Here is a 25,440-nt window from a genome sequence, read left to right as displayed (position 1 = left end):
CCCCTCCATGTGGACTTGTGCAACCACACCTCTTTGTTCCTCAGTTTCCCCAAAGATAAGATGAAGGTGAAGGTGCCGGTCACTCCAGATGAGTGGTTCTCAGCGGTTCTCAGGCTTGAGAGTGTGTCAGATTCCCGGGCGTGTTCATTCCAACACACATTGCTGGCTCCTCTCACAGACCGGCTGATTCAGCAGCTCTGGGGTGGAGCCCAAGGACTTGCATTTCTAAAACATTGCGAGGTGCCGGCCAGAGACCGCTCTTTGAGAACCATCAGTCCAGATGATCTCTAAGAACCTTAACAGCCTAGGACTCGGCGCTTGTTCAGATGACAAAATCTTTGGACCTGGAAAGATGGTGTCGTCCCTGAGGGCCCTGAAAATCCAGTGGAGAATCGTGCAGGAGTCACTGAAAGATTGCCCTGTGCCACGCCTGGCACCAGATGCCTCTAAGACCCAGTCACTGCCCAGGGAGAGACGAAGGGCGGAGAGGCTGGTGAAGTGCAAGCTGAATCTGGGTTCCACCCGTTAGCAGCTGTGTGGCCCTGAGCAGGTGACTAAATGCCTGTCTGCCTCAGTTTCCCCACTCATAAAAAGAGGACAGTGACAGTACTTATTAATACCTGGCCTGGCATAAAGAAAATATCCAACAAGGTTGTTGCTGGGCTCACTGTCCATTACTGAGTGTGGCCGGTGGGGGAAATGGCAGTGGTGGGAGTAATCTATTTCTAGAACACAGCCACCTTCCCTCCGAACAGCTCCACCCAGCTTGGGTCCCCACTCGTTAATTTCAACCCCCCTCACAAAATGCAAAACAGATTATGAGAAAACAATCAATATAATTTATTAAATAAATTACAAAGGCTCCTCCAAGTAGCCTTAACTCTTAATATAATAAATATCAATAAATTAACATAGCTGTCACCTCCTGCCCTCACAAAGGTGTAATGAGAGTAAGTGAGGCTTAAGCCTGCAGAAGAAAAACATTCTATAAATACCAAGACTAAAAACAATGACATAATCTTTTTCAAGTTAATTCATAAATTTCAATCTCAGCCCTCCCGGGACTGGCACATCCGAGCATTCATTGGGATTATTCACTGGAAAATTTTACTTAATGGATCACAGCAGAGTTCTCACACTTAGCTGTCAGTCATTTTTTAAGTCTTCATAAGTTCCTGCCACTCCAAAGGCAATAGGCCTTAACTAGCCCGTTGGGCTTCAGAGTTTAGATGGTTTTGATGCCAATTCCATGCACTCCGAAAACTGTGTTAAGATTGTCAAGATGAAGCGCTTATGTTCAAGGGTGCCTGTAGGTGCGGAAATGTTTGTTTTTGATGCATCTTGAAACTTGAGTTTGTCAAGATGTTCTATGATTTCACCCATAGTTGTGGTATCTCTCAGCTGGCTGATGGTCTGGAGATATGTCTGAATGGCTGAGATGTTGATGTTGTTCGGTGGCTGGGCGTTGGGGATGAGACACGGTAGCGTGTAACTTTGGGATATGGGCACCCCCTTTTCCTCCTTCACCTGTGGAATGAGGAGGAGAAACAGTGAGCGTTAGGTTTGTGATACAGCTAGAAATCCTCACAGCTAGTGCTCGAGTGCTTCCTCTGTGACCGGCCTGGTTCATACCTTATCTAATCAGTGCAACCACCCTACGAAGCTGTGGCCATCGTTAGCCCCCTTTCCAGAAGAAACCTGAGCTCACTTGGTTTATGGAGCTGGCCCAAGGTCAAGGGGCAGACCCGGCACCCAGTCCGGGTGTGGCACAGTTCTGAAGCCCACGCTGATGACCCCTGCTCCATCCTGCCACCTCTGCCCATCAAGCTGAGGTCTCCACAGCCTTCCAGAATCTGCTCTTAGGTGCTCAGGGAGGAGGGGAGTCGGAGTGCTTCTGGGCTAACCTCTGATCTGACCACTGCATGAGTGCATCTTTATCCTCATAAAAATGCCATCTCGGCCTGTCTAGTTGTCCCTTGTCCCTGCGTATCCACAGCCCTAGCTTCAGGTCTGGAAAGAGTAGCTGCTCCTGGGGGCAACAGAAGGCATTTTTAAGAAATAATGTGGAAAAGAAATCTCTAGGACACTTACGTAGTCTTCCAAAAGTGTCTTTGACAGGGACCGTAATTCCTTGAATATTTTCCCTCTCTCGGTTGGTCCTAGAGCGGGAAACGTGTGGGAGGTCAGCCAGCTCCCCACGCAGCAGAGCAGGAACAGGGCGGACGTCGTGGGTCCTAGAGAGAGAGGGATGCTGTGAGGACACGGACCTGACACCCCGGGCCCCCAGCTCTATTGCTGAAGCCCCCCTTCCAGAATCTTCCTCCCCGGCGAGGTAAGACTATGCCAGAGCTCCAGCACTGCTTGTACCTGCGCGAGAGACCATGGCGAGAGGGAGCACGGCCTGCTTCCGCGGCAGCTTCTGCAGCCAGATGTGTTTGCCATGGCCGCCGGGGGTATATAAAGGGCCGGGGTGGGGAAGAACAGTAGTCAGTGTCCCGCCCATGGCTAAATCATTGCTTATCTTTTCTCCAGAAAACACTCAAAATTCTGCCCGCCAAGGCTGAATGAAAGCAGGGTTGGAAGGAAACGCTGAGGTTACCCTCAAGGTAGGCAGATGCCTGACTCAGTGCAGAGACACACACACGCTGCACAGGAAGGTGCACACATCGCTGCCAGTTCTTGGAAAGAGCTTGTTGATTTGACTAGACAAAATTTTGAAGCCCAGGTTGATAGGCACAACCCCCAGGGAACAAGTGACTTACAGGAGTTGAGGGTCAGCGCCCCACAGGGAATTTCTGGGGAGGCTGTGCTGAGTGCACACAGGCACAAAGCTGGGGTGAGATTCGCAGAACGCGGTATCTCTGGAGACATCTGCAGCACGGCCACGCTAGCATGCGAGAGGGGCCCCCGCAACCACTGAGAGTGTGGGGAGTCTGAGGCCGCATCTCCACTGCACTTGGCCTTCCACCCCCCTGGCCTCTCACCTGTGCCTCTGCAGGCCCGGGGCCCACACCGGAATCCGTGCTCGCCAGTTGTTTGTTGGAATCACTTAGGCCCTCTTCTAGGGTCTCGGGAATGGCAGGGATCGAGTTAGACGAGGTCCCTGCCCTCGCCGATCTGGCGTTGTAGTGGGCCAGGGCAGACGACAAACGACACTCATCGAGACACAACAGGGTACCAGGCAATAACGGGGACTGTCATAATAACAAGGTGATGGGCTATGGAGTGACAGGTGAGATACTTTAAGTCAAGTGATCAGAGCAAAATCTCTCTGAAGAGGTGACATTTAAACTGAAACCTGAAAGATAAGCAGCAGCTGGCCTTTGGCAGATCTGGGGAAAGAATGTTGCAAGCAGAGGACACACGTGCAAAGGAGCTCAGGCAAAGCTCGATTGTTGTGCGTGGTAGCTGGAGTTAAGTGAGGCCATGACAAAGAACTTGGGCTTTATGCCAAGTGTGATGAGACACCACTGATGGCTTCAGGTAGGGAAATATAGGCTAATACAGGATCTGGTGCACTGTTTTTTGTTTTTTTTCCTTTTGAGACAAGATCTTTCTCTGTCACCCAGGCTGGAGTGCAGTGGCATCATAGCTCACTGCAGCCTCGAGCTCCTAGGCTTAAGCAATTCTCCTGCTTCAGTCTGTTAAGTAGCTAGGAATGCAGGCACGCACCACAACACCCAGCTAATTTTTTCTTTTATTTTTTGTAGAGATGGGGTCTGGCTATGTTGCCCAGGCTGGTCCTGAACTCCTGGGCTCAAGCGATCCTCCCACCTCAGCCTCCGAAAGTGCTGGGATCATAGGTGTGAGCCACCACGCCTAGCCCTGGTGTACTTTTAAAAAGAGAGAATGAGATAGGCTGCCGAGTGGACAAGGTGTGGTGGGAATCCAGGGTGGAAGCAGGGGACCCATGGGAGGTTGTGCAGCATCCGGGTGAGAGATGGCAGCGGTTCGGAACTAGGGAGAACTGGCTGATGGACTGATGTGGAGATGGAGTAAAGAAATTAATCAAGCAAGAATCCTGAGATTTTTTTTTTTTTTTTTTTTGAGACGGGGCCTTGCTATGTTGCCCAGGCTGGTCTCGAACTCCTGAGCTCACACAATCCTCCCACCTCAGCCTCCCGAGTAGTGGGGCTATAGGCATGCACCACCACGTCCAGCTCTGAATCCCAGGGTTTTGATGAAGCGGTTGGGTGGATGATGTTCAGTGAGGAAAGAGAAGACTGGAGAGGGGCAGTCACGAGTCCCATTTAGAACGGGGTAAGTTCAAGAACCAGGGGGCATCTATTCCATGTCAAATCAACCATTGGGTAGGAGTCAAGAGCTCAGGGATGAGGTCAGGTCTGGGTGGTCCATAGAACGCAAAATGCACAACAGAAGGGACACAGCCAGGAAACCCCAAACCTCCGGACACTGCTGTCTCTTTCCTCTTGTTTCTCATCCAAGCTTCTTGACAGAGTGGTCTACGCTCACTTCTCTTGACTTCCCAAACCGCCAGTGTACGGCTTCCACCCCAACAACTTCATCGAAGTCTTCTAGCAAAGTCTTTGCCAGGCGTGACTTTCCCCCGCTGGGTTTACTCCCCTAATTATGTTACGTTACATGGCAGAAGGGACTTTGTAGATGTAATCAGGGTTGCTAATCAGGTGACTTTAAAATATTTTCCTACTTTACCTGAGTGGGCCCAACGTAATCACAGAGTCCTTAAAAACAGTAGAGGAAGGCAGAGAGCTTCCAAGTGTGAGAAGGATTCACCTGATGTTGCTGGCTTGAAGATGAAAGGGGCCTTGTGGAAGCCACGAGACGGAAATGAATTTGGCCAACAACCAGTGAGCTTGGGAGAAAACCCTGAGCCCGAGAATGAGAGCCCTTTTCCCAGCCAATCCCTTTATTTTAGCCCAGTGGGATCCCGCGCAAAGAATCCACACACAGCGTGCTGGACTTCTGACCCGCAGACACGGAGACAGGAAACTTGTAGTTTTAAACTGCTCAGTGTGGCACTTGTGACAGCAGCAACAGGGCACTGACACAGCTCCCAGCGGCCTCACGTTGCCAACGTTACTGGGTTCTGCCCAGCCTTCATCGCACCTGGCCCTTCCGTGGCAGGTTGATGATGCCGATCACTTCCACCTTCTCGACGATGACGTCTTTTTCCTCTCCTTCCATCGCAATGTGATCTGGCCCCGGTTTGCCCCCGACGGTCCTTCTCAGTGTTCTGCGCTGAATCACCTGCCGCTCCGCCCTTTATGCGGACATATCTCCGCTGTCTCCTCCCTTGGTCTGTGTTCCTCACACTTTGACGCCTCTCTCCTTCCAACTCCAGATCTAAATGTCCCCCCAAATGTCCCACCTGTGCCTGCGATTCAACATGCCCAAAGGGGGGCCCTGAACCAGGGTGCTGGTGACAGTAGAGATGGCGCTGGACGGGATGTGGGGTGGTGGGAAGTTGGCGTCGAGGACGACGTCTGGGTTTCCGGTTAGGAACCCGGGTGGACGCTGCTGCTGCAGACTGAGGGCGCCACGGGGCTGAAAGCCTTCGGGGCTCGAGTGGGGTGAAGTCAGTTTCAGGCACGGCGAGGCAGAGGTGTCTTGGAACACTCAGGGGAAGACTTTCAACAGGACACTGGACATTTAGGTTTGGAGCCTGAAGGAACTCGAGACAAATTTGGGTGCCTTCAGCATATTGTGGTTGACAAAACCGTAAGCCTGGAATAGACGAACAGTGGGACACATGGGAGTCGAGCGTGGAGCCCTGGGATGTGTCTCGGTTAAGGAGATGATTTAATCTAGAGCACTGAGAAGGTCCCTCTCAAGAGAAAAAGAAAAGTACCAAGAAAACGTCATGGAACGAGAGGAAAGTGGTTTTTCAAGACAGAGGAAATGGTTGGCATGATCGTACGTAAGCCACCAGGAGGTCAAACAAGATAAAGGCTGAAGAGATTCACTAGATTGGGCAACGTGAGGTCACAGGAACTTTGCCAGGGGAGTTTGAATAAATTTTTTGAATGGAAGCCATATGGTGGTGGTTTAGGAAACGAGGAAAAAGTGAGCGTAGACCACTCTGTAGAGAAGCTTGGATGAGAAAGAAGAGGAAGGAGATAGCAGTGGTCAGAGGGGAACTCGGGGTTTCCTGGCTGTGTCACCTCTGTTTTGCATTTTGGGTTCTATGGACCTCCCAGACCTGACCTCATCCCTGAGCTCTTGACTCCTACCCAGCGGCTGATTTGACATCGAGTAGATGCCCCCTGGCGTCTCGAACTTACCTCTTTCCAAATAGGACTCGTGACGTCCCCGCTCCAGTTCTCCCTTCACTGCACACCCTCCACCCAGTTGCTCCACGAAAATCCCAGGAGCCATCTGTGATTCATCTCCTTGATTTATTTATATTACTATGGACTCATGGATCTTTATTTTATTCTTTGAAAGGACATATGGTCATCTTTTTGCTTATCTCCCAGTTTCGGATAATTTTTCTAATAGTAAAAAGAATGGTAGATGTTGCTATGGTTTGCATGAAGGTGTCCTTCCATAATTCCCATGTTGGAACCTGGTACACAGTGTGGTGGTTTGAAGAGGTGAGGCCTTTTGGGAAGTGATGAAGTCATGAGGGCCCCTCATGAATGGGATTTATGCCCTTGTAGACGAGGCTTCAGAGAGCCGCCTGGCCCTGCCATCCCTTGTGCCATGTGAGAACACAGCAAGAAAGTGCCATTTTGGAAGCAGAGAGCAGCCCTCACCAGACATTCCTAGACTCAAATCCACCAACACCTTGATCTTGGACTTCCCAGCCTCCGTGAGAAAATAACTTAATGTTCTTTATAAAGCACCCAGGCTAAGATACTTTGTTACAGCAGCAGGAACAGACAGAGACATATGCTCACCATAATGGGTGTTTTTGGAAGGATCACAATCAATAAGTTGGTCTTCCTCAAAAGTAAAATTTTTTGCTTTTCTAAAGAGAGTTACGAGGATGAAAAGACAAGCCTAGCCTGGGAGAAAAATATTTGCAAATCACACATGTGACAGAAGACTTGTGAACAGAATATATAAAGAACGCTTAAAACTTAATTGTATGGATTGGGAATAGTTTCTAAGAAATGACACCAAAATCATAAGGAACCAAAGAAAAAAATAAATTATTTCATCAAAATTACATACTTTTGTATGTCAAAGGATACTACCAAGAAATTGAAAAGACAACCCACAAAATGGGAGAAAATATTTGCAAATCATCTATAAGATAAGGGGCTATTATCCAGAGCATATAAAAAAACTCTTACGAATCAACAATAAAAAGACAAATAACCCAATGAAAAAAATGGGCAAAGGATTTGAATAGACATTTCTCCAAAGAAGAAATACCAATGGGCATAATAAGCACATGAAAAGATGCTCAATATCATTAGTCAGGCATTAGTGAAATGCAAATAAAAACCACAATGAGATGCCATTTCACACCTACTAAGATGGCTACAATAATAATTTTGAAAAGTAAAATAACAGGTATTGTCGAGAATATAAAAAAGCTGGAACTCTCATATATTACTGGTAGGAAAGCAGATGGTGCAGCCACTGTAGAAGACAGTTTGTTCCTCAAAAAAAAAAAAAAAAAAACAACAACAAAAAAACAACTTATTGTTGAGACAGGGTCTCTCTTTGTTGCCAGGCTGCAGTGCAGTGGCATCATCATAGCTCGCTGCAGCCTCAGATTCCTAGGCTCAAGCAGTCCTCCTGCCTCAGCCTCCCCAGTAGCTGGGACTACCAGCATGCGCTACAACATCCAGCTAATTTTTTAATTTTTTGTAGAAATGAGGTTTCTGTATGTTGCCCAGGCTGGTCTCGAACTCCTGGCCTCAAGTAATCCTCCTGCCTTGGCCTCCCAAAGTGCTGAGATTACAGGCATGAGACAGTGTGCTTGGCCCTGTTCCTCAAAATGTTCAACACGGACTTACCATATGACCCCGCAATTCCATTCCTAGGTATCCACCCATAAGAAATGAAAGTATGTTCACAGAAAAACATCTACACAAATGGTCATAGCAGCCTTATTCATAGGAGCCAAAAAGTGGAAACAACCCAAATGTTCATCTACTGATAAATGGATAAACAGAATGTGGTCTATACGACGGAATAGTAATCAGCCACAAAAAGGAATGAAGGACTGACACATGCTACAGCATGGATAAACCTTGAAAACATTGTAAGTGAATGAACCAGACACAAAAGGACAAATACTGTATGATTACACTTACATGCAAAAGACGAATCAGTAGAGACAGAAAGCGTATTAATGGTTGCCAGAGGCTGGGCAGATGGGGGAATGGAAATTGACTTGCTTAATGGGTGTGGGGTTTCCTTGTGGGGTGAGAAAAACGTTGAAAGTTAGATTACAGTGATGGTTGCACTGTGAATATATTAAAGCCTACAGAATTGTACACTTTAAATCGGTGAATTTTATGGTATGTAAATTACATCTCAACAAAGATGTTGCATTTCCCAGTTACGGGAACTGAATCATCTTACCCTATTAATTTCACAAAGCACTGCCCAGGAGCCCGTACCGTGCGGCCATGCTCTGAGGGATGGGGAGGTGAGTACGACTGACCAGTCAGAAATGAGGTCTTGGTGCTAAAACGGTCATACAGGTAGACAGCGATAAACTCCCGACTCCAGGATTACAGAGATGGCCACCGGAATCCCCTGGTTGGAGCCTTAAGATGTTTGACCTTGGGCTCATTTCTCCTTTCTAGGTCTGTCAAATGGGTCTAATAATCAGCACTTTCCGCGGGGAGTTCTTGGGAGGAGAAATGGGAACAGGTCGGGTGGGGAACCTGCGGTCTTGGAGCCATCAAAACCTGCTGGGAGCCGCAGCACTTAAAGCCACCGGTCTGGTGGGGTCAGTGTATTATTGTCCCATTTTTACAGATGAGGTCAGGAGAGAAAACCCAGGTGGTCTGGGGCTGAGCCGGGGTCTGTCATCCCCGGCCTGGGAGGCCATTTCCTCCAGGGAAACCCGGCGTTCCTCCAGCGGCCCGGGATTCCGGGAGCGCCCAGGTGGCCGCGCGCCCCCGCGGTTCGAGAACGCGCCCGCCCGGCGCGCCCGCGTCCTGGCGGTTGCCTAGCAACGCAGGGGCGGGCATGGAGGCGCGACGCGCGAGCGAGCTCGAGTGCGGGACCGTGAGCGCGGCGGTGCGCGAGCACCTGCGGAAGCTGTGTCTGCACGAGTTCCCCTGCGGCACGGGCAGCTGGGTGCGGGCGCCGGCGCGGCGGGAGGGACGCTGGGGGCCAGGCCTGGGCCGCGCGGGGCCGCCGCGAGCCGAGGGGGCCGGCCGAGACCGGCCGAGGGAAGGACCCGGGCCCAGGCCTGGCCGGGAGCTGCGTGGGGCTGAGGGGACTGGCCGGGGGGCGGCGGGGGCTCAGACCCAGGGGCTGAGAGGCAGTTTGGATCTGGGCACCTCTGCAGCGGCGAGTTGGGGGGGTTCTCAACTTGGGGTGATTTTGCCTCTCGTGGGACCTCAGGTGCCATCTGGGAACATTTTTGATTGTCACGACTAGTGGGGGAGCTGCTACTGACATCTGCTGAGCAGAGGCCAGAGATGCTGCTAACTGTCCTGCAGTGCACAGGACAGTCCCCGCAACAGAGGGCTGTGTCACCCCTGGGGAAATTCTCCATCTCTACCCCTGCAGAACAAGTCGCGCTTTCTTCCCCAAACTTGGCGAACATGGAGGGAGCTGGTCCCCAGAGAGGAGGACACGGTGAGCCCCGGGGAGGAGACCGAGGAGGCCCTGCTGGGCCTGGTCCGCAGCCACCACTCCCCCTGGGCGCTGCTGACGGACTCGAGTGACGAAGACCGTTTTCTTCGAGAACTGGCCATCCAGAACCCACTGGTGCTCAAGGACACGTTCTTCTACTCCTACTTCCGGTCCCTGCGGGTGGTGGACAAGAAGGTGAGCGCGAGTGAGCCCTGGCTTGCGGGGTTCACGTTAGGGGGCCGCTGCCCTGAGGGAGGAGGCAGCGTGGGTGCCCTTGTCTGCAGCTCCTCTGGGGACCTGCACTGGGGGCTGACGCCAAGGCCAGCCTGTCCTCTGTCTAATGCCGTCAGCTTGTCCACCACGCAGGGCCAGCTGCTAGTCATCCTTTGCCATGTGTCTTCCCTCACCCGTGGAGGGAGTCCGCTGGTCATTCCTGGCGGACCTGCAGTCAACCTCCAGGTCCTAGTAAGGCTTTGTGAAGGGTCCGTGTTGGTCTCACTGCATGTGAACCGTGAGGGCCCGGAGGCCGGCAGGGCTGGCAAACTGCTACCTGTATTCATTTCTGTCACTAAAAAGCCTTCTTTGCCTCGACCAGTAACAGAGCCCAGCATTGCGTAGAAACTTAGTCTCAGACTTCCCGGGTCTTTGCTTTGCTTTCTTTTTCCAGAGAACCTGGGAAATTACATGGTAGAAGCGGATGAGTAGGGTGACTGACTCGTACTGGTTTGCCTGGGACTTTCTCAGTTTTACCGCTGAAGGTTTTACGTCCCAGGAACCCCTCCATCGGGAGCCAGCGGTGCAGTTGATCACCCTAGAGGATAGGGGCCCAGCTAGGAAGGGCTCCTGATGTCTTAGGGGCCACAGAGAACCGAGGGTTCATGGGGCAGAGGAGCTGACCTGGAAATCACGCACCACCCACAGGCAGCGGAGGGGCGAGGGTTGGACGAGGCCCTTGAACCCTGGTGGGATGATTTACAGGGGAGGGAACACTGGGAGGGGACCTTCCGAGCAGGCGAGCTGTGGTTTTCCTAACGTAGACTGGCCTTCTGCTCCAGTGCAGCCTCGCCCGGTGGGGCCTTTAGCTTCCTTGCCTTCCCCTCCAGGTGAGCCATGTGGATAAAGACCTGCTGAAGTTTCTAAAGCTGGAGGAGTTGGTACTGAGCGCCAATCGAATCAAGGAGGTCGATGCTGCCAACCTGCCCCCGACGCTCAAGGTGAGGGAGCCCCGGGTCCGCTTAGGATCTTTGAGCCAGGGCTGCCGCTCACCACCTACCAGGTTTGGCCAGGGCAGCTGTGTGCTCAGGCCCAGCTCCAAACGTTTAAAATATAGGCCACATTCCTCAAACAGTTAAACATAAAATCACCGTGTGACCCAGCAATTCCATTCCTCGTTGTATTCCCAAAAGAATTGAAGACGGGACTCAGATAGGTCCTTGCACACCAGTGTCCACAGCCAAAGGTGCAAACGACCCACGTGTCTATGAACAGATGAACACGCAAAAGAAACGTGGTGTATCCTACAATAAGGCGTTATTCACTGGTAAAAGGGACGAGGTACCAATGCACGCTGTAACACGGGCGGACTGTGAATGTAATTAACACAGTGAATCGCACACCTAAAAATGGTTACAGTGGCAAATGTTCTATTATATAATATTTTATCCCAATAGAGATAGATTAAGAAGGGTAAGGCCAGGTTTTATCATGAGTCTTTAGCTGAGCATATCAAAATGGTCTTAATTTTAACTTAGAGGCTGAGAATGGTTAACTTAGTGGCAGAAGGGACTCCTGAGTGTGGCTGTGTGCCACAGCTCCAGAAAAACCCAGGTGAGGCCTTGGGTGAGAGCTACGAGCGAGGCAGAGGATTCTCGGGTATCTCTGGGTTATTCTTTATTCCATCCAGGGTCCCTTTGGCTTTTGCAGAGACATAGTCCCGTGAGTTGCGAAGGTGCCAAAGTGTGGCGCATCTCCCCTCCCCCCCCCCATATCACTCACTTTCCAAAGTCTGAAGGTTCTTTCACAAAAGGAAAGGAAACTTCCCAAGACCTGCAGGAATATTTTCTTCCTGGATTTTTAAAAGGGAGTCCAGATGGGCCCAGGGAGGCAAAGCAGGAATAACTTGGGATTCCGCTTCTGAGTTTCACAGGGCAGAAGGAAGGGACCTAATCTTCAGCGTTGACTTAGCACCTCACTGTCTCCCTCCGTGTCGCCTCCCAGGTGCTGGAGCTCTACGGCAACGAGATCAGCAGCGTGCAGTGTCTGTGCACCCCCCCGCCCCCGCACCTGCAGCACTTGGGCCTAGGCCACAACAAACTCCGCGGCCCTTTGGAAAGTCTGTACCTCACCTCCAATCACTGGTAACTCGGGACCCCAAAGGGAGAGAGGGAGGGAGGGATTCAGTGTTAGGTTTGGGTGATTCTGCCCTGGTGGCTTGGAGAACTCAGCTCTGCTCTTCCTTTAACTCCCCATTGGCTGCCAGCTCGGGACCAGGGCCTTATTTCTCTGACCCTTCCCACCGAAGCCCAGGGAGGGATCCTGAGAGGTAGTGGGAGTGGGTCTGACTCTTTGCTTTGGTGCCATACTTTAGAGCAGGGTCTCTCAGCCGGGCTCTGTTGCCCTTTGGGCCTGATCATCCTTTGTTCTGGGGACACGGTAGGATGTCAGCAGTGTCCCTGGCCTGTGCCCAGTAGATGCCAGTAGCAGCTCCCCACTAGTAGTGACAATCAGAAATGTCTCCAGATGGTACATAAGGTGCCACGAGAGGCAACATGGCCCCAAGCTAGAACCACTGCCCTGGAGACGGAATCCTCCGTTACTCGGGACGCGCCATCGGTACTGAAGAGCCAGTGTCTGTCTGAAGTTGTGCAGAATAGTCACTTCCTGGTTGTTGATGTTTGACGTTGTCCCCTTGGCGGGTGAGCAGTGGAAAACTTAAAATCCTGGATCTGAGAAGTGTGAGGGGGTCAGAAGCCACCCATGCAAGGCCATCACAGGAGGCTGGGCCGGGAAGGCTTCGCAAAGCAAAGGTTGCTGTGAGAAGTTCCGGGGTTTCGGCAGCGCTGTTTCCTCCTTCGCAGCCGGGGACTGCAGCAGGGGCAGCGCAAGCCCACCTCGCTCCCCCCCAGGGGACCTGCGCACTCTCTTAGGGGGTCCAACCGTACCTGCTCCTGCAGGGGGAAGACCTGGTAGGGAAGGGACGGCCCCTCTCTGACCGTAGGTTCCTTCTGTCCCCTTCTCTTCTGCTCTGGGGACGAGAGGTGAGGTCCCCGGGTTCAACCGGGGGAAACTGACTGGCTGGTTGTGAACGGCTGTGCTGATAGGTGCCCCTCGAGTTTCCCTTGCATCTGTCCTCAGGGCTGCCACCAGTCTGCTTTCTAGTGCATGGCAGCGGGAAAGCCCACCCTGCCGCAGGCCTCGGCCGCCCTTCCCAGCCCCCTTCTCCAGACACAGATGCAGTGTCCCGTGGGTGTGTGCCGCTCTGGCTGTGACCAGTGCTCTCCAGCTTCCAGACGGCTTGTCCCTACAGCCACGGGGCCCCCCTCCCTGTCCCCACTTTGCCCCCACTTCTCCCCCAGGCTTGCTGTCCAGGGTCTTAGTGGGTGTTTGTGGAGAACCTCCCAGGTGCACACGGTGTGAAGTGGAGCAGAGACAGGTTGCGACGGCTGTCCTGTGGGTGGCGGCCTCACCAGACGGTGGAGACGCAGAGCCAGGAGGTCGTTCCCAGTCCAGGGCTGACTTGGGTCCTGAGGGGAGTGAGGCAGGCCCAGGGTGGGCAGAGTCCTCAGCCTCAGGCTCCGGCTGTCGTCCTGGGCACAGGGCTGCCGCCCCTCGCCCACCTGGCTTCCTGACCCTGCCCGGTCCTGCCCGCCCTCCAGGCCCAACCTCGTCTCTCTGGACCTGAGCTTCAATGACCTGACGGACCTGCAGGGCCTGATGGTCAACCTTAGGACCCTCAGGCGGCTGCGGCTGCTGGTGCTACAGGGGAACCCACTGGCGCTGGTGCCCTACTACCGCGGCTTCACCATCGACACCCTGTCCCGGCTCTGCGTGCTGGACGACATCACCGTGTCCCCCAACGAGAAGCATCAGTTCCGGGGGCTCAGCCTCAGTGGCGGTGAGGGTGCTGGCGTGTAGGAGGGAGGTGGCACAGGATGGCCCAGCCTCTGCCTGGCCATGCCGCACCCTCCTGGGTCCATGTGGCCCTCCGTCCCTCCCTGCAGCTCCCCGTTGGACCCAGACCCTGGTCAGGTCCAGCATCTCCTCTGGGTCAGAGTTTCCCCAGGTTTTGATCCCTGTGATTGGGATTTGGAGATAGAAGAGGTCGGGAGTCCTCGACAGTTTTTTCAAGCCCATTTCTTCACTTCCGTGGTGGCTTAAGATCACCCCCTTGTGGCCCATGCCACAAGGTGCATTGGAGCCCTCAAGGTCAGCGAGATAAAACGTTGACAACGGCTACATCTGCTGTGTGCTGGGCACTTGCTAAGATGACGTAGATTTCTGATCTCCAGCCCTCGCGGTAACCATCTCTGCTGAGCAGCTCTTGGCACTCCTGTTGTGCAGATGGGGAGAGCCAGGCTTCAGGGGGATGTAACGACTTAGCCCACACCACTCCAGTTGAACTTGGCAGAGCTGGGATGTGCACCCAGTCGGCCAAGCTCTAAGGCTCAGCCCTGCGTGGAGGAGAGGGCTGGGGACCGCTGTCTGCCTGCCGCCTTCCGCTTCCGCGGGTCCCTCAGTCCTGCCCGTTCCTCCTTGCAGATTTCTTGGCACATGAGGCGCAGCTTGTGGTGAACCTTGGAAATGTCAAAGGGGTTCTGGACTCCTCCATCTTCCACTCGGAACCAGGGCCTGAAGGCCCTTTCATCACCTATAACTATTACGTGACCTACGAGTTTATGGAAGAGGAGGAAGTCAGAGAGGAGGAGTATGCGGGCGTGCTGGCCGAGGTACGCCCCGGGCTGTCCCTGGAGCACGGCGGCTCCGTGCGTGGGTCTGCTGGGTCCCTGTGCAGGCAGAACTGCTTCCTGGGCCCAGGAACATCCGTGCCGTGGAGCTCTCTCATTCATGCCTCTGCCCTGAGCAGGGGCCTGGCTTCAGCTCAGCCCCTTTCTTGCAGCTAGAGGAATTCTCGACGGTGCACACACCCTCTGTCCCCTCGAAATCCCGGCCTTATGAGGGGCAGCCCGGAGTTTCCTAATGAGACCCCTCACTTCCAGCCCCATTCTGCAGTGTCGACAGCATCTCCCATCTCCCTGCACAGCAGAAGAAAACCCGAGGACACCATCTGACCGGGACCGAAGTGACGATCCCCACATCCCGCTCTGGCATAGAAGTTACTGCTGCTGTGTTCGCTCATAAAGTAGAACTTTCAGAAAAAACATGACTGGCTTTTTTTTTTTTTTTTTTCTTTTTTAAACTTCCTGCCTTCTAAATTGGTGTGTCTGCTCATGCTTTAGGCTCTTCCGGACGTCGATGGCTGTGGACATTCCCAGGGCATCGGAGCTGTCTGAAGACGGCCGCCTGGCACGTGTTTCTGTGTCTTCCCTGCAGATCGTCAAGCCTTCTCCCAGCCCGGAATTATTTGTCGAGGAATTTGCTGAAGAGTTCGTGGAAGAGGCTGAAGAAGAAGAGTCGCCAGAGTCTGGGACAGCCAACTCGGTAGAGTCGGAGTCGACCCTCGTCTCGGCCGAGTCAGCCGAGGTGCCGAGGTCGATAGACTCCGCAGAAGAGTTGGCCAAGTTGCGGCCTCGCGTGGATCCCCGGCTCTTCCCGTCCCCGGGGTAAGGATGGGAACCTGACCCGGAGCAAGTGGTAGGTAGGGTCCCTGGGGTGCCAGCACGCCGGGACTGCACTGCCGCCCGCCCCTTCCAGTCTCAGTGGCTGAGCCATGCCCCGGAGCCCACTCAGGCCCTGGGCTGTGAGCTGCGCGGGTTCCATCCCGGGTGGGTCCAGTCTCTGCAGTCCTGACTCCCACCAAAGTGCAGCTAAACCCCGTCTCCCTGAGCAGCCCAGGGTTTCTGAACGATTGAATGTCTTGAGTCACCTGAGAGACAGTAAATGGACACCCTTTTCATCTAAGCCCTTGGGCTTGAGAACCGTTCGGTTTAACTTTGTAGTCCATGTGGAATGTGTTCGGGCATAGAAAGTGCGGTAAGGATCTTCCAGCCCGGATGCTGTGTTCTTCTTGTCCTTAATAAGTCCGATCTGGTCCATGTCATGGGCTTCGCATGTGTCACACATCTTATTTGTTAAAGAATTTATTCTGATGATGAAGAATTTTATAGGAACTTAGAGTCAGTTTTCACAGAGTATCGAGGCTCTAATTTTTGTACTAATCTCAAAATATTGAGCTTTGTTTTGGTTTATTTATTTTACTTTCTTTTTTTCCCTATGGCCTGTATATTAACAATTGCAGCATACTTTATTTAATTATCTATTTTTTTTTTACAAATTTCCAGCTGTCAGCTTTGGTGTATTTGAGCCTTCTCATTACCAGAGGGTGGAAGGCAGGATTCGGATATTTAAAGATGCTAAAGTGGCTGGATTCCAGCTCCCTGGACCTCACGCAGGTTTTGCTGCTAACAGTTACTTTAAAACCTGAGCTGAAAGTAAACGCTACAGGCTTGTTGAGAGTGAGGGGAGCTGGTCCCCCCCACATCTCAGTGCTGATGTTCCCCCTGGTAACGGGACGTGGGTAGCCGCTGTCCCTGCTGCGGCCGAGAGGACAGTAATGGAACCAGCCGATCTTGTGTGAGAGTGCTCGGTGAATCACGGCGGAGGACTTATTTTTTTTTTTTAATATTTGGAAAAATTAACAGAAAAGTAAGAGCCACAAATAATTCTCCCACTTTAAACATTAGGTAAATTGGCAAATAAAAGTTTCCTTTCCTCCATCCATCTAACTCTTCTCATAGAATTAATTACTCTTAGCAGTTTTATGTATGTAATTCCCTAATTCTTCAACAGACATATATAGAGAATACATATATTTATATAATTTAGTTTTTGCAATAAAATGGACTGGCTCTATGTATTGATTTGAAATTTGCTGATTCTGCATGTGGCATAGGCATATACATCTGTTCTTTTTTAAATAAGCGTAACGTGTGGAAAAGTATATATATCTTACAGCTCAGTGGCGAGGGCACTTACATAAGCACCACCCCGACAAGAAGCAGAGCATTCACGGCCCCTCCAAAGGCCCCCGATGCTCCATCCCAGTCCCAGCCCCTTCTCTCCTCCCCAAGGCCACTATCATCTCTCCTGACTTCTAACACCATTAACCAGTTTTGCCTGTCTTAGAACTTTACATAGATAAAACCATGCAGTCCTTTTTTGTGTCCAGTTTCTTTTGCTCAAAATTTTGTTTGTGAGATTCACCCATGTTGTGTGTGGCATTAGGTCATTCCAGTTCCTTCCCGGGCAGTGTTCCATTGCACGAATATACCGAATTTTATGTCCATTCTGTTATTGTTGGACTTTGGGATTGTTTCCACGTTTGGGCTATAATGAGTAAACCTGCTATTCATAGGAACATTCTTCTTTTTCTATGAAGTATAATTGTGGTAAAACATGTATATGTAAATGTTCAGCTTTAGGAGATATTGCCAAACATTTTCCCAAAGTGGTTGTACCAGTTTACTCTCTGACAAAAAGTACATGAGAATTCCAGTTGCATCACATTCTTGCTAACTCTTGTTAGTCTTTTAATATTAGCTATTCTGTTGAGTGTTTTGTCAGGGTCTCGAAGACCACCCCCAGGGTCAGTAATTCACCAGGAGGACTCTCGGGACTCAGCCTGTAGTGACACTGGTGGCTGTGATTTATTACTGCGAGAGCACACGGAGCAAGATCAGCAAGGAAAAAGTACATGGGACAAGTCCAGAGGAAACCGGGCACGAGCTTCCGAGAGTCCTCTCTCCGTGGGGTCACACAGCATGCACTTAATTCCCCTCGTACAGTGTCTACCAGGAAAGCTCACCTGAGTCTAGGAGTCGGGGGTTTTTACCAGGGGCTGGTCATATAGGCACCTACCAAAATTCTAGCCTCCCAGAAGGAAAGCCGGCGTGCAGCCTGAAACATGTTGTTTGTATAAACAGTCTAGAAGCGATGAGCCACTCTTACCAGGCAGGGGCCCGCTGCAAGCCGCCTTTCTAAGGAGAGCAACTCCTGCCTGCTCCGTCTCCATAGGTGCGTGTCAGTATCTCAGGGTGGTTTGAACGTGCTTTTCCCTGATTACGAATGCCGTTGAACACTTTTTCATATGTTTATCGGCTATGGGGATTTCATCTTTTGTGGAGTTCCTTCTTGACTTTCTTACCCATCTTTTTGATTGGCTCGTCCTTCTTTTTCTTGTTAACGTGTAGAATTTCCTCATATAATCTGGATATAAGCCTTTCTCGGTGTTATGCGTGGCAAGTAACTTCCCCATTCTCTGGCCTGCTTTTTCACTTTAACACTGTCTTTGGATGAACAGCCGTTTTCATTATTAACGTTCCTACTTAAGAAACCTTTGGCGCGTGGCTCCCACCTGTGATCCCAGCGCTTTGGGATGCCCAGGCGGGCACACAGATGTGGGAGGAAACAGCGGAAAGAAGTTCGAATGAGATGGAGGGTGGGGATTGGCAAGAGATAGGGCTGGAGAGACAGATGGAGAAAAAGCCTCCTTCCTCCCCAGGGGAAAGTGCTGGAAAGTTTTAAGCAGAGGAATAACCAGGTCAGGGTTACGTTCCGGGAAGCAACGACAGTGAAGAAGATGACGTCGTGCACATAGATTGTGTCGAGTCCCCACTCACTTCTTCAGTAGATTTCTGAGTGTTAACCTTTATATATCTGTATCATTTACACACAGTATGTTATCACTCGTTTTAGGGGTTTTTAAATGTGGTTTTTTGGTTTTTTTTTAATTCAGGAAGTTCTAAAACTTCTTTAACCTGGGAAAGTACAATTATTCACATTGTATCTGAGATTTTACTATGTATCCTATCACTAAATCACGTATGGTTTATTGTCACATGCATTTCCCCCATGTTGATGTTCCCCTTCTAGCAGTGGTTTTGCTCACCCTTTGCATCCTTTGCAAGCCCTGGGCTGACCCCGTTGTGTCACTGGCCCTGCCGGCTGTGACACCGCAGCCCCCACTTTCTCTCTGACTGCGCTGCCCTTCCTCCTCAGTGCTAGAATAAGTGAGTTATTCGATTTTCATCTGGTTTTTATGAATATTTAACTTGGGCTTATTTTAACTTTATTACAGTGCATTGTGAATTCTTAATTCTGTGATCAAGTTGTAAAAACAGTATATGTTAAATACTTCCCAAGCTTAACGCTGCTTCCACGTCACCACAATGTCCCGACGCTGACACAGCCCTGGGTACACGGCCTGTGCTCTAGTCTGCGGCGTGGCTGGGGTAGTTTCCGCCTGGGACCCAGCGTCTCGCCGTTCTGGGAATTGTTGGGTTTTGATATCGTTACAATCCAGTGGCATAAATAACTCATTCATTTACTGATCAATCTGTTTATTCACAGAATATCACTTTTGGCGTGCCAGTACCTTCCTGGACTTCACCATTGACAGAACCCTTAGCTCTGTATTGTGTTAAATACACATAACATAAAACTGTCCCCTTTTTAGCCTTTTTTGAGTATACAATTTAGTGGCATTTGCATTATTGTGCCACAATCACCACTGTCCATCTCAAGAACTCTTCCCACCCTCCCAGACGGAACCCCTGTCCCCAGTAAGCACTCACTGTCCTCCCCGTCCCCGCAGCCTCTGGCACCCGCCGTCCTACTGTACTACCCCGGGTGCCTGGTGTGAGTAGAATCGCACAGTATTTGTTCCAGTCCCTGTCGTTCTCTTGTAAATGGATTCTTTGGATTTCTTGCTTTCTCTGCCAGGTAACTTCCCACACTCCGTTTGTCAAGCCCCAGGACATATCCCAGAAGAATTTTGCCTGCCACTAGGGCATGACTTTGTAGTGTCTCTACTCCTCTGCGGCTGCTTTGCTGAGGTCTGTTTTAAGCTTCCGGTCCTGTCTGGCTGGTTTCCACAAGGTGTGCAGGGCACAGTCATGCCCCGGAAGGACTCTCTGTCTGCATTTCTTCTGCCTTGTCCTCTGTGCCCACTTTCCTTCCTGGCCCTCTGGTCCCTCTGCCCTGTCAGGCAGTGGCCAGGTCCCCGGTCTCACGCTGTGCGTGGGCTCTGATGTTTGAGGTCTTCTCCGAAGTCCCCTCACAGCCTTGTCCCTGGTGCCCGGCCACAGCCCCCAGTGACGGTGCCCATGTCTTCATCTCCCCCTCCCCAAGGACAGTCCTCTTCAGCACCGTCCACATGCCCTGGGCTGAGGTCATTGCCTGCAACTATGAGATGCAGCACACCTTCAAGGACCTGGCGTTGCTCAAGGCCTTCCTGCTGACGGGAACCACTGTGACCATCGTGGAGGAGAAGGTGGGCAGGCGGAGGCGGGGGCTGGACCTCCCCGTGGCTGACTCATTCCCACCCTTTGCCCCGTTCCAGATCCCACGGGGCCATCCCAGCCCTTCTCGCAGCCGCTGCCCCCTTAGACCGGTCTCTGCGCCTTTCCGGAATGGTGGGTGGGGCCGCCCCGGGGCCCACCTGCACCTCTGCTCACCTGGGGCCCTTTCTTGTTCCCAGATCGTCTCCTGGCCCTTAGTGCCGCCTACTGTGGACAGCCCCTTGCCTGCCAAGAAAGGAAAAGGGGAGAAAGACCAGAAAGGGAAGAAGGAGAAAGACAAGAAGGGGAAGGACAAGGCAGGGAAGGAGGAGAAGGAGTCTGCCAAGGTACAAGCAGGACCGGCCCGAGGTGCACAGGCCCCGCGGACGGGTGGGCCACCCAGCCCCAGGCCCTCGCCTGTCCTGCCCCATGTCCCACGTCCCTGGCCTCTTCCCCAGGAACGCAAGGGGCACAAGAAGAAGAAAGACTTTCCCAAGGAGCTGCGCCAGGACCCGCCCATCCTGCGGGTGCTGGGCAGCGGCCCGGTGGCCCTGGAGCCCCTGCTCTTGGGGGAGCCCACGGTGTCCACAGAGTGCAACTTTGGGGTGATCCGCACCTTGGAATCTGATAAGCTGACACTTGCCAGGGTACAGTGGGGCCCCCACGGTGACCCCCCACCTCTGCCTTTGCCCTCCCCAAGGAAACCTTGCCCGGGCTGTGGGAGGAGGAAGGCTGGCCCGGTGGGGCCTTTCCCTGGGTGGAACACGTGGGGACCCCTCTGTGGGCCACGCGCACCGTGTGGACTGGGGTGGGCACCCTCCTCACTGGGAGACCCCCTGGCCCCCTGGACCAGCCAGAGGCCTTGGAGCGGATGGGGCCCCCAGAGACGCCCCTCCCCAGCATCTCCCTATTCTAGTAAAGACCTCGTTTTGTGGTTCTTTCTCTCAGGATTTGAAGAAGCTTAAGAAACTTGCCAAAAAAGGTAAGCACTGGAGGTGGTGACTGATGGAGCCCCACGGGGCAGCCCTGATGGGGCAAAGGAACAGAAGGGTGGACAGTCCTGTCTGCTGGCCCATGGGGGGCCACGCCCACCCTCAGGACCCATCCCTGGGTCTTCCCTGCAGCCCCCAGACCACGTTGCCGCTGTGGGTCCTGACACCGCGGGAAAAGGCGTCCTGTCGCGGAGGGGCTCAGAGCCGGGCGCGGCCCAGGGTCCTCCTTCGGCAGGTGTCTGGCATCGGCTTCAGGTCCTTGGCCCTACTCTGCCATGTGGGGAGCTGCTGAAGTGTCTGAAACAGGCACGTTTTAGATCTGAGTTTCAGAAAGAACTGCCTGGCTTGGAGGGAGAGAGAGGAGACAGAGACCAGCTGGAGGCTGTTGTAAAAGAATAAGGCAAGATCATAGCAGAATTATCCATAATTCTGAAGCCAAAAAATGGAAACAACCCACACGTCCATCAGCTGCTGAATGGACAAACAGCGTGGCACATCCGTACCATGGAATATTACTCAGCCATGAAAAGGCAGGAAAGTCTGATACGTGCCGCAGCGTAGACCAGCCTTGAGAACACGGTGCTGAGCGAGAGAGGTCAGACACAAAAGTCCACATAGATGACTCCGTTTTTATGAAATGTCCAGGACAAGTAAGTTCACAGAGACAGAAGGCAGGCTGGTGGTGGCCAGGACCTGGAGGAAGGAGAGTGTGATTGTCTCACGGGAACAGGGTGTCCACTTGGGGTGATGAGAGTATTCTGGAACCCAGACAATCAGACCTGCCTGCATATAGACCTCCCTCCTCCCCTGCAGCTGCTGTCAGGTTGAGTCACTGCCCTGCTTAAGAGTCTTCCATGACGGGGAGGCTGAGGCGGGAGGATTCCTTGAGCTCAGGAGTCTGAGGTTGCTGTGAGCTAGGCTGACGCCACAGCACTCTCGCCTGGGTGACGGAGCGAGACTGTGTTCTTCCGTGGCTTCCTGGTGGCCACTTTACAAAATCCGTTATTTCCGTGAAGGCACTGAGAGATCCACCTAGAACACTTACGTTGCACCTGCCACCCTGTTCGCTCAGCTACTACTTCGTCTGTCTCATCTCAGCTTCAGTGACCCTTCTTCAGGGATGTCTTCCCCGATCCTCTGGGGGTTCGGGTGGGCCCCCTGCATTCCTCACAGCACCCCGTGTTTTCCTCTGCAGTACTTAGCACAGTGGTAACCCAGTAGGTGTCCATCTGTATAATTATGTAATTATTATCTTGTCCCCCACACCGTGAGCTACAGGAGGCCAGGGGTTGTGCCTGTATTATATAATGTCACATAATCTCCTGCACCAGCATAGCAGGCACATAGCAGGCCATCTACAAACATTGAGTAATGAAATGATCAGTTTGTATACACGAGCTTTTGTGGGCAGACAAGAAAAAAGGGTTGACACAGTCCCTGGGGAACCCCACCAATTTTGATCAGGAAGAGAGAACAAGACCGGAAAGGATCAAACTTAACTGAATCCTAGAACAAAACTCAAGAATATGTGTAAGAATACAAAAAGAGACACTACTTAAGGTAAAATTCACAACGTCTACCATCCAATAAAAAATTGCTAGGCATGCAAAACATGAAAATGCAATATGTAATTATCAATCAAAATTGACTCAGCAATGACATATGTGATAGAATTAGTGGACAAGAACACTAAAGCAGTAATTATAATTGCATTCTGTATATTCAAGAAGCTAGAGGAAAGATTGAACATGTTCAGTAATGACATCGACGATAAAAGAAATCAAACTTTTAGAGATGAAAACTACAATGTCACGTGACAGTTACACTCAATGGGATTAACAGCAGATTAGACAATGCAGAAGTAAAATTTAGTGAACTTGAAGCAATAGAAACTATCTAAAATTAGGCTGGGTATGGTGGCTCACACCTGTCATCCCAGCATTTTGGGAGGCCAAGGCAGGAGGATCGCTTGAGGCCAGAAGCTAGAGACCAGCCAGGGCAACATAGCCAGACCCCATCTCTACAAAAAACAAGAAAAATTAGCCAAGTCTGGTGTGAAGTGCCTGTAGTCCCATGTCCCTGGGAGGCTGAGGCAGGAGGATCCCTTGAGCCCAGGAGTTTGAGGCTGCAGTGAGCTACCATTTAGCCACTGCACTCCAGCCTGGGTGACAGAACAAGTCCCTGTCTCAAAAAGAAAAAAAAAATTAATTGTAGTTCTATACACTAGCAGCAAACAATCAGATATTGAAATTTTATTTTATTTATTTATTTATTTTTTTTTTTGAGACAGAGTCTCACTCTGTTGCCCAGGCTAGAGTGAGTGCTGTGGCGTCAGCCTAGCTCACAGCAACCTCAAACTCCTGGGCTCAAGCAATCCTCCTGCCTCAGCCTCCCGAGTAGCTGGGACTACAGGCATGCGCCACCATGCCCGGCTAATTTTTTCTATATATATTTTTAGTTGTCCATATAATTTCTTTCTATTTTTAGTAGAGATGGGGTCTCGCTCTTGCTCAGGCTGGTCTCGAACTCCTGAGCTCAAACGATCCGCCCACCTCGGCCTCCCAGAGTGCTAGGATTACAGGCGTGAGCTACCTCGCCCAGCCAGATATTGAAATTTTAAAATACCATTTATAATAGCATTGAAAAATATGAAATAGGGATAAATCGGACAAAAGACGTGGGAGTCCTGTGCACTGAAAACTGTCAAATGCTGTAAAGGGAGAGATGCACCATGTACGTGGATTAGAAGATTCAGTATTGTTAAGATGTTGGTTTTCCTCCAATTGATTTATGGATTCAACATAATCTCAATCCCTGTCCTGGCAGAATTTTTTAGTAGAAATCAGCAAACATATTCTAAAATTCATATGGAAAGGACCTAAAATAGCCAAAAAACTATGAAAAAGAAGAACAAAGTTGGAGGACTTACACTACTGGACTTCCAAGACCCACGCACACATGATATGGACACGTGACTTGTCATACTTGTTTTTGGGGATAAGATGATCTTTTTTTTCATTTTTGTAATTCTCTTTAATTGGAGACACCTGAATTTTTATAGCTACTTCTGCAGTCAGTTTGTGATAATTAAAGTGTATGCAGGAAATCGAACCTCATGCAGACACATAATTGGAAAGGAGGGGGTATTTTTTAATAGACTTTCAAATAATTGACGACATTCTTTACTATTACACCAAATTTGACAGGCAGTAGTTTCTTAACGGTTAAGATGTAAAAACAATCTATACTGAAATTTTTCATAAGTTAGATTATTAGTCTACTTTGCATTTTGAATGGATATTTTATCATGCATGATTTATAACATGCATTGGTTATTTGTAAAATACAGGCTGAGTTATGCAGATCTTCCAGCTGTTAACACATTCATTATACATTATCCAAAAATCACATTGTTTAATATCACCACCCCTATCATTAGAAAAGTCTCTGAGTATTGAGAACTGGTAAATTCACGGTGGCAGATGCAATGTTCCAAAATGACAATTTCGGGCTGAAAGCTCAAAAGTTATAAATTTATTTATCAAAATGTTTTCAGTTGTTTTCCCTGAAGTGTCAGAATTACTTCAGTTGCAGGAAACTATCTGCCAAATACCCAAGTCTGAACATACACAGTGTGTCAGTGTTCTTTCCAGTAAAAGCGGTGTTCCGAGAAAAAAAGCAGCTAGTTCCGTCTTGCAACTCCCACAGGTGCGACTGATTAAATGATACAATTGCGATTTAATTGTCTTATGGGACAGACCGAGGACCGCAGCTGTGCTCCCGCGGGACGGAGGACGGGGCTTGCGGCGCCGAGAACTGCCGGCTCCCCGCTCCGGACTCATTCGCTCGTGTTTCCGTTTTTTCAGAAAAAAAACCCCCGCCTCCCGTGGTGTTCGACGAAGACTACTCCCCGCAGCCGCTGACCGTGGAGGTGCAGGTCCAGCTGAGCCAGAGCCGCTCGGTCGCCGAGGCGCTGCGCGCGTCCGCCGTGTAGCCGCGGGCAGTAAAGGCCACTCCGGGCACCGGGGCCTCGCTCTGTCCGCGCGCCGGGGCGGGACTGGCGGCGCCGGGGAGGAGCGGCGTCTGCGGGGCCGGGCTCGTGCGAAGACCGGGGAAGCGGCGCGGGGCACGTGCACCCGGGCGGGCCAGCCGAGACCCGGCGGGCGGCACCTGCGGGCCCCGGCACCTGCGGGCCCCGCCCCCTCCAGGAGCCCCGCCCCGCCCCCTCCAGGAGCCCCGCC

At 51.4% G+C, this 25,440-nt stretch overlaps 2 protein-coding genes across 2 annotated transcripts; one reads left to right on the top strand and one right to left on the bottom strand.

Annotated features, from left to right (window-relative positions):
* Positions 1-1,218: 1,218 nt before the first annotated feature.
* On the bottom strand, positions 1,219-7,451 carry IL31 (interleukin 31). Its single transcript, XM_069497501.1, has 3 exons — positions 7,436-7,451; positions 2,092-2,234; positions 1,219-1,527 (listed from the first exon to the last, which is right to left on the bottom strand). The coding sequence occupies exons 1-3, from the start codon at positions 7,449-7,451 to the stop codon at positions 1,219-1,221; spliced, it is 468 nt and encodes a 155-aa protein (XP_069353602.1).
* A 1,687-nt stretch (positions 7,452-9,138) lies between these two features.
* On the top strand, positions 9,139-25,193 carry LRRC43 (leucine rich repeat containing 43). Its single transcript, XM_069497500.1, has 12 exons — positions 9,139-9,249; positions 9,688-9,948; positions 10,857-10,967; positions 11,971-12,110; positions 13,629-13,867; positions 14,512-14,699; positions 15,304-15,533; positions 20,059-20,200; positions 20,408-20,554; positions 20,666-20,854; positions 21,156-21,189; positions 25,066-25,193. Exons 1-12 carry the CDS (start codon positions 9,139-9,141, stop codon positions 25,191-25,193), a joined length of 1,920 nt encoding a protein of 639 aa, XP_069353601.1.
* Positions 25,194-25,440: the final 247 nt, after the last annotated feature.

The sequence above is a fragment of the Eulemur rufifrons genome, chromosome 21 (genome assembly GCF_041146395.1).
Source record: "Eulemur rufifrons isolate Redbay chromosome 21, OSU_ERuf_1, whole genome shotgun sequence".
In the NCBI taxonomy this organism is placed as follows: domain Eukaryota; kingdom Metazoa; phylum Chordata; class Mammalia; order Primates; family Lemuridae; genus Eulemur; species Eulemur rufifrons.
The sequence above is the reverse complement of the archived record's forward strand: the minus strand, read 5'-3'. Positions and strand labels throughout refer to the sequence as shown.

Bases quoted from the DNA above. Each gene is read 5' to 3' on its own strand.
- IL31 (XM_069497501.1), bottom strand. The intron at 1,528-2,091 runs GTAAGTGTCCTA...CTCATTCCACAG, and splicing joins AGACACTTTTGGAAGACTAC to GTGAAGGAGGAAAAGGGGGT.
- LRRC43 (XM_069497500.1), top strand. From the start codon at position 9,139: ATGGAGGCGCGACGCGCGAGCGAGCTCGAGTGCGGGACCGTGAGCGCG. The intron at 9,949-10,856 runs GTGAGCGCGAGT...CTTCCCCTCCAG, and splicing joins TGCGGGTGGTGGACAAGAAG to GTGAGCCATGTGGATAAAGA. The intron at 20,855-21,155 runs GTACAGTGGGGC...TCTTTCTCTCAG, and splicing joins ATAAGCTGACACTTGCCAGG to GATTTGAAGAAGCTTAAGAA.